Source organism: Mus caroli, unplaced genomic scaffold, assembly GCF_978045245.1.
Source record: "Mus caroli unplaced genomic scaffold, Mus_caroli_1 scaffold_3, whole genome shotgun sequence".
In the NCBI taxonomy this organism is placed as follows: Eukaryota; Metazoa; Chordata; class Mammalia; order Rodentia; family Muridae; genus Mus; species Mus caroli.
The window spans coordinates 32,582,462-32,593,507 of record NW_028227258.1 but is presented as its reverse complement, the minus strand read 5'-3'; the positions used below and the strand labels follow the sequence as shown (position 1 = coordinate 32,593,507).

Here is an 11,046-nt window from a genome sequence, read left to right as displayed (position 1 = left end):
ACTACATGACTGCAGTTGTTGGGGTAGCCGTGTTGAAAGTTGAAGTCCCTTCTCTCCTGTGGGTGAGAAGCCAACGTTTGCAGCCATCCCTGGCAAAGGTCCTAAGAAAACTCCATTCAGCGCTACAGCCCCATCCTAGCACCCTGAGTGGCTTCTAACGGTATAGCTCTGCAGTAGGTCATGTGACAGCTGGGTGTGTGCCTCCTTGCAGCGCAGAGAGATCAGTTTGCGGGTGTGCCTGAGTGTGTACGGACAGAAGTTACACGCCTGGTTTAGGAAGGCGCGCTCGTAGGGGTTGGGGGGCTGAGGGGGCGTTAGTGCAAAGTGGACGGTGAAAAAGGTTTCAAGAATACTCCTGGGCCAGGCGAAGTGCACAAGCTCGCATGAATGGGTCCCCTGTGGGGCCAGCCCCTGTCCCCTGAGGTCGATGTCCCGGTCCTTGGGGGAGGCGAGGACGTGGGGGACAACCTCCCCCCTTCACCCAGCACCCACCTGACGGATCCGCGGGGGGTTCTGCGGGGTGCAGGCCCCTCCCTCCGGGCCAGGGGAGGTGGGAGAAGCCATGTCCACGCTCTCGGAACTCCTTCCCTCGGTCAAGTCCGGCTGTCCCGCGTGTCCTCGTCTCTTCCGCTCCCGGCCTGCGGCGTTCGGGCTCACCCGGGGATCCGCGTGCTTCTAGGCGACCGCAGAAGGTCGGCCTTGGCCGCGATCGCCCGTGGAGAGCTGCTGCCCGAGCCCACCTACCTCCGCGCGAAGTGCCGTGGGGCCATGGCGCGCCGAGTGGGCTGCAGGCTGGGCCGGCGACACGCGCTAAGCGACTGCTGCTGGTGGCGCGGGGAGAAAGAGGAGGGCTTCTTCCTTCGCCGCGCGCCGGGAGAGCGATGAGCTCATGGACAGCTCCCAGAAATATGTCTATATGCACCACTGCCTGCTGGAGCTCGCGAGGTGGGTGGGGATAAGAAGCTCGGCTGCGCTCCCGCAGCCCGGGAGACGTCCCCCGGGAGGCCTGGCTGCTGCTCCTCCCTGCCCAGCGCGGGCCCGCTCCGCTCCCATTCACTCTCACACCCGCTACACGCCAGATCTCCTGTCCGCGTGGGCGAGCCACCCACCCACCTCTAGCGCATTCTTTGTCCTTCCCAACCACTCCCTCCCGATGAGGAACAAGTCATTTATATGAAGTGACCAGAATGTGGAATACCTCTGTGACCTTAGCTCCTGTCCAATGTGAACTGAGGAGGGTGAAATGTCACAATCTGTGTATCTTTCACGCTTTGGGCGTTTCCTCTTCCCCACCTTTTCCTCGATGAGAAAGAGCCTTCCAGCTACTCTTCCCGGTGATGACTTGGCTGCCTTTCCTCTAAGGTACCCTGAACACTTGCATAGATCCTGGAAGAGTTGGGACCAAAGGACCAGGTTTAGCAGACCCGTGCAATGGTTTGTGGCACAAGTCATGCATGCTGCGGGATGGCTGGCCTACTTTGGGTTGCTGCTTCCCTGGAATAAAGCTGGAACTACCAGGAGAAGGGAAAATCGCCATCCAAGTACCTCTTTAGTGATGTCCCACTGAGATGGAAATTTCATTTGTTTGTTTTTAATAGCAGCAAGAGCAGGAATGTAGCTCAGTATATCACATATTTGCTTGCTATGAATGAAGCCTTGGGTGTGATCCCCCGCTATGGATAAACTAGGTGTGGCTGTGCATGTCTGCCATCCCAGTACTTGGGAGGCAGAGACGGAAGAAGCAGAAGTTCAAGGTCATCTTTGGCTCTACAGTGAGTTCGAGGCCAGCTTGTGGTACATGGGACCATGTATAAACAAACAAACAAACAAATAAATAAATAAAATCTAGCAAAATGACTTTCATGAGACGAGTTGTCCTCTCTCCTGCCATTTATTTTCCATTTCCTATGAACCTCCACACGGATATATCTCCAGCTTTAACAAAAGAGAGCCGAGCTCCATGGTCAGGGCCTGAAGTCCCAGCACGGGTAGACCGAGCCAGGAACATCCTTGCACACAGGGACTAGGGGACAGGCTGGTCACCATGAGAAGACACAAATGGTCCTGCAACCCAGATGGACAAATCCTCAGAAATATCACTAATTATTGATGCTCTGGGGTCCCAAATTTGATCATCTGTAGATCTTATTGATTTTTACAGTTCAATCACATCTGCATTTTCTCTATTCTTCTCATTCACACCACCATCATGGCTCAACATTCTAATATACACAGCATAAAACCTGTCTGCATGTTCGTACCTGTGCACTGCACAGCTTGAAACAGATCTAGAAAGAGAAATGTCGTGTCCGGGACGCGACAGCCTGCCCTTCCTTTCCCATCTTCCTTACTGAATCCCTTCTGTGCACTTTGCTCCTCTTGATGGGATTTGTATTCACTTGTTTATTCTTTGAGGCTCACCTAGGACTTGAAGGCAGAGTCCACGAGAGCACGGCCCAGCACCTTTGAATATTATTATATCCAGAAAATGTTAAAGATCCAAGAATCATTGCTAAGGTTCTTTGGAAGGTTGGGAAGCCATGCTTTGACTTCTAGTTGATAACTTAAAAGCACAAACTTTTTCTACGTGTTACAGTTTCTCAAGTGCCCACTAGAAATTATACATGTCTGGGCTTGGGGAGATAGCTCGGTGATATCATGCTTGCCTAGAATGTGCAAGGCAACACTAATGGATATAGTGCTGAGGACGTAGCTCAGGTTTATCATTGCAACTGCTTGTGCCTCCCTCTCCATTAAAAGAAACTCAAGTCCTCACCTAGGTTTGGTGGCATACAGGTATAAAGCACCCCCTACACACACACACACACACACACACACACACACACACTCAAGATATAGAGGAAAATCAAGGTCACCCCCAATGTTTGAGTCTGGGCTACATGAAACTCTTTCTTAAGAAAAATAAGTAAAAAGTAAAACCTATATAAGCAGTATCAGGCCCAGTAATCTTGGCCTCTGGCACACCGGAGAGAGACAGCTATTATCCTCTTCCTTGGTGATAGCCTAGGGCTACTGATGACTGCATTCTCTCTGCCTCTGACCTCAGCACTAAGCATTCCATTCTCTGACCTTTACTAGCTTTCTAGCTGACCTTCACTATTGCCTCATCACCAAGAATTCATGTTTAGGGCCCGGAGGACTAAAGACAGGGTTTCTCTGTGTAGCCCTGGCTATCCCGGAACTCACTCTGTATACCAGGCTGGCCTAAAACTCACAGAGCTCTGCCTGACTCTGCCTTCAAGTGCTGGGATTAAAGCATGCACCATTAGACCCGGCTTCACTTCCTTAGCCTTACTTCCTTCATGCTGTCTCTGGTCCCTTACACGTCCTCCATTTCTTCCTAAGTCAGTGTGATTCCATGAACTATTATATTGTTATAGCCACCACTGGGCATAAACTTCAACTTGTTCCTGCTAGCCTATGTCATAATCACATGGCAACAATGTATCTTAACGGTGTGTGTGTGTGTGTATGTGTGTGTATGTGTGTGTGTATATGTGTGTGTGTGTATGTGTGTGTATGTGTGTGTATATGTGTGTGTGTATGTGTGTGTATGTGTGTGTATGTGTGTGTGTATGTATATGTGTGTATGTGTATGTGTGTGTATGTGTGTGTATGTGTGTATGTATGTGTGTATGTGTGTATGTGTGTGTATGTGTGTGTATGTGTGTGTATGTGTATGTATGTGTATGTATGTGTGTGTATGTGTGTGTATGTGTGTGTATGTGTGTGTATGTGTGTATATGTGTGTGTATGTGTGTGTGTATGTGTGTGTGTATGTGTGTATGTGTGTGTATGTGTATGTGTGTGTATGTGTGTGTGTATATGTGTGTATGTGTGTATGTGTGTGTATGTGTGTGTGTATATGTGTGTGTTATGTATGTGTGTATGTGTGTGTATGTGTATGTGTGTCAGGAAAGACGGTTCAGTGATTATGAGCACATATTGCTCTTCCAGAAGATTCCCAGCTCCCACAACAGTTAGCACACATCTTAAGTAAACTGGGCTTTCTATCTACTCTAAGCCTGTAACCACGCATGCCCTGTGTGCCTGGAGAAAAATGAGACCTCCGCTATTGGTGTGTGTGTGTGTATGTGTGTGTATGTGTGTGTGTGTATATGTGTGTGTATACAGAGAAACCCTGTCTCAAAAAAAAAAATCAAAAACCAAACCAAAACTATATACACACACACAAACACACACACACACACACACACACACACACACATACACACACATACACACACACATACACACACACACATACACACACACATACGCACATTCGTGCTATTGGTGGCCATTCGTGCTATTGGTGGCCATTCGTTTCAAGAACATCACTGGCAGAGTGTGGCAATCCTATTTCGCCTATGAATCAAACTCATTCTCCCACTCGCCAAGACGATCGTTAGCAACTTCTCTGTCTTTGACCTTCAGCTTTTTCATTCTCAGCTAATGACCTATTTTACTCCACAGACAAGGAGTGAAAAACACAATCCCACCATTTCCATCAGTCTGCCAAGATTTCGAATGCCATCCCTTATCCCATTACTCTGATGAATTAGGCATGCTGTCATGTGACGTCAAGCCCTCCACTTGGGCATTTGAGAATAACTGATCTTACACTTTAAACATTCTTCTTGCAGGACACCCCTCTTCCCCCCTCTCCCTCTTCATTCTCCTTTGCCTCCCACCCATGCACTTATCCCCATTCCCCAGTCACCCCACACCCTGCATACTGCCATGCTGCTGTACTAGCAGAAGGCCTCCTCTGAAAAGCTGTTGGCACCATATTGCCACCTCCAATCCCCGCCCCCTGAAATCTCTTTAAGCCACTGTCTTAGGGTTTTCCCTTAATGTTTCACTAATGCTGTCAAGGTGGCCTGTCACCACCTTGAGATCTTATATTTGGTGAATTTGGTCAGCTGTCTATTTTTCTTCACTTGACTTACAGGTCTCCATCCTATCTTGGTGTTTCCTGTAACGGAATAAAGGGGGGACAATGATAAAGCTCAATAGCCCAGCGTTCTCTCTCTCTCTCTCTCTCTGGTTCCCAGCTGCTGTGACATCAGCTGCTCTAGTCTGCAGTGCCCTCCGGGCAGGGGGAACAGGCAGAGTCCCCTGAAACTGTGAGAGCCAGGTCTCTGCTCTCTCAGTATCTGTCTTGTCTCAGTGTTGAAAGCTCTAATGGAGGCTTTCAGCTACTGTGATTTCCTGACGATGGCCTTCCGAAGCCCTTCCAATCCTGGAACATCCTGTATAATTTATCAAGAGTATCTTCCACAAAATAAATAAATAAACTCCCATTTAGAAAGCCTCGGTCTCTTCACATTGCATCTCTTTGCTTGAAATAAAAGCCCTTCTCAAAACCTATATGGTTTTGGTGTTAAGGGAAGTATGGAATATATTACTAAGACTAACATCTCTAAAGAAATAATTGGAAAAAAAAGATTATTTTAGAATAAAAAATGTAACCCCCCTACATATTAACATTTACCCTAAGACCAGAGATGTAGCCCAGATGAGAGAGAACAGGGCTTTATGAGCTCTGGTTTGTCTCTTTGGCCCTAGACCAATTTTTTTCTTATTCTATTTTACTTACTTATTCATTTATTTTTCTTTCATTCATTTTTAAAATTTATTCTGCTCTCATATATTACATCCCAAATGCAGTTTCCCCTCCTCCTTCCTGTCCCCTCCCCTCCCCTACAATAGCTCTCCTCTCCCCCAGATCCACCCTGCCCCTTCACTTCCCCTAAGAAAAGAGCAGGCATCCCAACCAAACTCAACAAACTATATATAAGACGCAGCACATACCCTCACATCAGGGCTGGATAAGGCAACACAGCAGGAGGAAAAGAGTCCCATGAGCAGGCAAAAGAGTCAGAGACAGCCCCTGCTCTCACTGTTAGGAGTCCCACGAGAACACCAAGTGACAGCCATAATGTATCTGCAGAGGACCTAGGTCAGACTCATATAGGCTCCCTGATCAGTTGATTCTATGGACTGTGTTCATGTGGTAACCTTGAACCTCGCCCCCCCCAACCCCCAACTCCTCCGGACCTTCCTCCTCCACATGACTCCCTGAGTTCCACCTAATGTTTGGCTGTGCTGTGGGACTCTGCATCTGCTCCCCTCACTTGTAGAATGAAACCTCTCTGTTTTTTCTGATGATGATTATGCTAGGCTTGCATCCTAGTACACCCTGCAGACAGGACCAATTTCTGTAACCAGGCTAGGCCTCAAGTGGAGGAACTGGGATACCAGGACAGCCATAAAGCCTTCCACTTATTCATTTATTGATTTTTTTTAATTTTCCTTATTTCCTTATTTATATCTGTGTGTGTGCCTATGCATGTGTACGTGTGTGTGTGTGTGTGTGTGTGTGTGTGTGCACCCTACACTCATGCCACAGAGACTATATGGAGATCAGAAGACAGTTGATTCTGGTTGTTCTCATTTCAATCATGTGGATCCCTGGGACCAAACTATGTCATCAAGCATGGTGACAGACACATTTAACTGACTGAACCATTTTGCCTGCCATCTTGGTTTTTTTTTTTTTTTTTTGGTTTTTTCGAGACAGGGTTTCTCTGTGTAGCCCTGGCTGTCCTGGCACTCACTTTGTAGACCAGGCTGGCCTCGAACTCAGAAATCCGCCTACCTCTGCCTCCCAAGTGCTGGCATTAAAGGTGTGCGCCACCACGCCCAGCTATCTTGTTGGTTTTTGAGGCAGTGTCTCATGTAGTCTAGGCTGGCCTCAGACTCACTATGTTGTTGAACCTCAGTCTTTCCTCTTTCTCCAGTGTTTAGATTCTGAGCATTCACCATCATACTTGGTTTATGTGATAGAGAGAACCAAACCCAGGAATGCCTTGCCTTTATGCATGCGGTCCTCCCAACTGAGTCACATCCATCAATCCATACGGCTTCTCGAACCTGATTGTGAGCAATTACTTTGTGATTTCCAAAAGTATGTAGAGTCCTTGAAATTTAACAAATGTTGACTAAAGCTTATGATTTGAAGAAGTACATCTTGGATTAATATGGACCCCCAACTAGTTGCCAACATTGAGGTTCTATCAGGGTGTGTAGGTTAAAGAACATATGAATGTGTGTGACCATATAAATGACTTGGAGAGACCACTCTCTGAACTTTGAAGCAAAGAAACATAACACATGTTTCAGAAACTTCTTAAATTCAGTCAAGAGGCAGAATAGATGGTGTGGTAGTTTGAATGCAAATGGCTGGCTGGGCAGTGGTGGCCCTCCCCTTTAATCCCAGCACACTTGGGAGGCAGAGGAGTTCAAGGCCAGCCTGGTCTACAGAGTCAGTTCCAGGACAGCCAGGGCTACACAGAGAAACCCTGTCTCGAGACACCCCTACCCCAAAAGAACATTGCCTCTGTAGACTCATATATATATATGTGTGTGTGTGTGTGTGTGTGTGTGTGTGTTTGTGTGTGTGTGTATATAGTTTTGGTTTGGTTTTTGATTTTTTTTTTTTTTTTTTTTTGAGACAGGGTTTCTCTGTATAGCTCTGGCTGTCCTGGAACTCACTTTGTAGACCAGGCTGGCCTCGAACTCAGAAATCCGCCTACTTCTGCCTCTCAAGTGCTGGGATTAAAGGCGTGTGCCACCATGCCAGGCTTAGACTCATATATTTTAAGGTTTGGAGTCCAGTTAGTATACCTGTTTGGGAAGGATTTGGAATTATTTTAGAGTTATAGTGTGTAACTGGGGTGGTATTTTAGATTTCAAAAGCTCACATCAGGCCCAGTCTCTCTCTCTCTCTCTCTCTCTCTCTCTCTCTCTCTCTCTCTCTCTCTCTCTCTCTCTCTCTCTCTCTCTCTCCCTGCAGATCAGTATGTAAAGCTCTCAGCTACTGCTCAAGTAACTTTCTGATTTGCACCATGATGATCATGGTCTAGCCATTTAAAACTGTAAGCAGGTCCCCAATTAATTATTTTCAGAAGAGTTGCCCTGGTCCTGGCATCTTGTCTTAGTCAGGGTTTCTATTCCTGCACAAACACCATGACCAAGAAGCAAGTTGGGGAGGAAAGGGTTTATTCGGCTTACACTTCCATGCTGCTGTTCATCACCAAAGGAAGTCAGGACTGGAACTCAAACAGGTCAGGGAGCAGGAGCTGATGCAGAGGCCATGGAGGGATGTTCTTTACTGGCTTGCCTCCCCTGGCTTGCTCAGCCTGCTCTCTTAAAGAACCAAGACTACCAGCCCAGAGATGGTCCCACCCACAAGGGGCCTTTCCCCCTTGATCACTAATTGAGAAAATGCCTTACAGTTGGATCTCATGGAGGCATTTCCTCAACTGAAGCTCCTTTCTCTGTGATAACTCCAGCTGTGTTAAGTTGACACACAAAACCAGCCAGTACACATCTCTCCACAGCAGTAGAACAGCAACTAAGACAGAAGTCTCAGTGATTAAGGGCACTCATTGCCTTGAAGAGGACCCGAATTTGGTTCCCAGCGCCCATGTAGATGCGCACAACTGCCTGTGATTCCAGTTCCAGTGGATCCAACACAGCCTTCTGTGCGCTGGAGGCTCCTGAATGTATGTGGTTAACATAAACTTGTGCAATCTCATACACATACATATAAATAAAAAATAAATGTTAAAAATAAATAAATAAAATAAAATTCAGCCAACACTTCTCAGAGGTGTGTCATTTCTTGCTCAAAAAGATTCTAACATTTTTAGAGTAACATATACTTACTGTATGTGATCTTAAACATACCAAGTTCATTAAATATTTGTGTAAACTACGATGTGTTTGTGTAAATAGATATGATGTATTATGTGTATAGAATGCCAGCAGTGATGGTAATGCCTTTAATCCCAGAGATTGGAAGGCAGAGACTGATGGCTCTCTTTGCATTTGACGCCAGCTTGTTCAGGCTAGCCAGGTCTATATGGTTAGACCCTGTGGGGAAAAAAAAAACCCAAAGCCAATAGATTCTGGTCTCTAATACAAGAGACTCTTCCCCATGACTACTGGAACCTGCAGCCATTCATTTAGACCCAAATATGTTCCAAAGAATATGAAAAACGTGAATGTTTCAATTTGTTCCTGTAGCAGAGGTATAAAATGCAGAGTTTACTTTGAGAAACCTGAAGGTCTACTCCTAAGATGCATCCCTCAACCCCTCTGGTGTTTGCCCTTGAAGGGAGAGAGCAAGCATCGTGACAGCTCATTGGAAATGGTAAGTGACCCTAGCACACAACCAAGTTTCATTACCTTTGGTACTCTACCTGATGTCATCACTGGTACTAATCTTGTAGGTACCTTCTCCTCGGCCTCTGTATTTAACTGGGAAACAGACTAAAGACCCATCTTATCCCAAGATGGTCTCCATGAAGTTGTCATTTCAGGTGGGATTTGTAGTCTACAAGCCATAGCCCTTGTTCCATCCTGCATCCTAAGACTGAATACATTGCTGCACACTCCAGCTTCCAGGAAAGTGAGAGGGGCAATCAATCCCCACAGAGAAGTGGGCTCGCTCCCAAATGCATCAGGCCCAAAGCAATCTGAAAACTCATCAATCCAAAGACTCTGCAGCCGTATCTTCCAAACCAATAGCTTGAAATGCAAGATTCTGGCTTACCTGGATCTCCAGCCAAGTTCTGTTCAATTTGAATATAGACTGAACACAGGAGGCTGAAATTAAGAGTCATCACATTAAAACTATTTCTTTCTCCTCCAATATTTCTATTTATTTCTCTACAGAAATCTTTTATGCAGCTAAATCAGTCTACTCAATCTTAAATGAAAAACCGAACTCATTTCTCTAAGCAAAGACATTATTGGATTTCCTTAGACTTCTGGAATTACCTTGTCCTCTGATTATTTTTAGCCTTTACTGTCTGTAATAGTGATCATATGCTAAATTATAATTTATGTATTACTAACACAATACACATAATATTTATGCTATATCATATGGCTACTTATTTTTCTCTTCACATCCAATTTCTCAGTAGCTACGTTATTGACTTTTTAAAGACAAGGATTGTATCATATAGTTATTACCCCAGCATGTGTCTTCCAAATAGTAGAAATAAGATAGATGACTATTGATCATTGGAGGAACTCATCAGAAATGGAACAATCACTAGGCATGGGCATTTTGTTCAGAAGAACTTTGCAAAGAAAATGTAGGGCATGGTGGTACATGCCCATAATTCCAGAATTAAGTGAGCTGAGACAGGAGGATCACAAGTTGGGACTAGCCTGGGATACATAGCAAGATCCTAATTAAAAAACAAATAATAATCACCAGCACTTTGAGTGATGGATTACTGATACCATATTGTAGAAAGTGATTTTAAACGTTAGTATTTACCATTCTAGGGGGCTGGAAAGACGGCTCAGCACTTAGGGGCACTTACAGAAGACCTGAGCCCTGTTCCCAGCTCCAGTGTTGGACAACTCACAATTACCCTACCTCCAACTCCAGGAGATCCAAAGCCCTCTTTGGCCTTGAGGAAAGCAGGTACCTGCAAGCACATCAAACATACGTGCACACACAAAATAAATAAGTAAATAAAAACAAATCTTTAAAAATGGATTTACCACCCTTCCTGTTTACAAGTGTATCTCATGTGAAAATATTCCGATTCTATGAGAAAGAAGAGAAAGGGGCAGGGGGGAGAGGCTTGCCGGGGAATGGGGCTGGGAGAATGAGCAGTACAACCCTGTAAGAAACCCAGGACCTGTGCTGAGATCAGGCTATCCCCTAATCGGAGTCAATCCCATATTGTATCAAACGGTGGCTTTTCCGGCTGTACATTGCACTAGAAGACGCCATTTTACAAACAGCTTTTGGCTCCGTTCTGAGGGAGAGGAGCGTGTACAGTCCCTGGGTGAGCTCAGAAACGGCACCATCTGCCTGGCGCCTCTCCTCCAGCGCAGGCTGATAGATTAGTTATCCCTGGGAAGACAAAGGGAACTACCCCGTAAGTTTATTTTAGTGCAACTGTACCACACATGCGCCTAATTAAAATC

The 11,046-nt window shown here is 45.8% G+C and overlaps 1 protein-coding gene across 1 annotated transcript in view; it reads right to left on the bottom strand.

Annotated features, from left to right (window-relative positions):
* Positions 1 to 1,070, bottom strand: part of Ank2 (ankyrin 2) — a 605,825-nt gene extending 604,755 nt beyond the window's left edge. The window contains exon 1 of the mRNA XM_029474795.2: positions 493 to 1,070. Within this exon, the coding sequence (XP_029330655.1) occupies positions 493 to 564 (72 nt within the window). The 5' untranslated portion in view covers positions 565 to 1,070. The remainder of the gene's footprint in view (positions 1 to 492) is intronic.
* Positions 1,071 to 11,046: the final 9,976 nt, after the last annotated feature.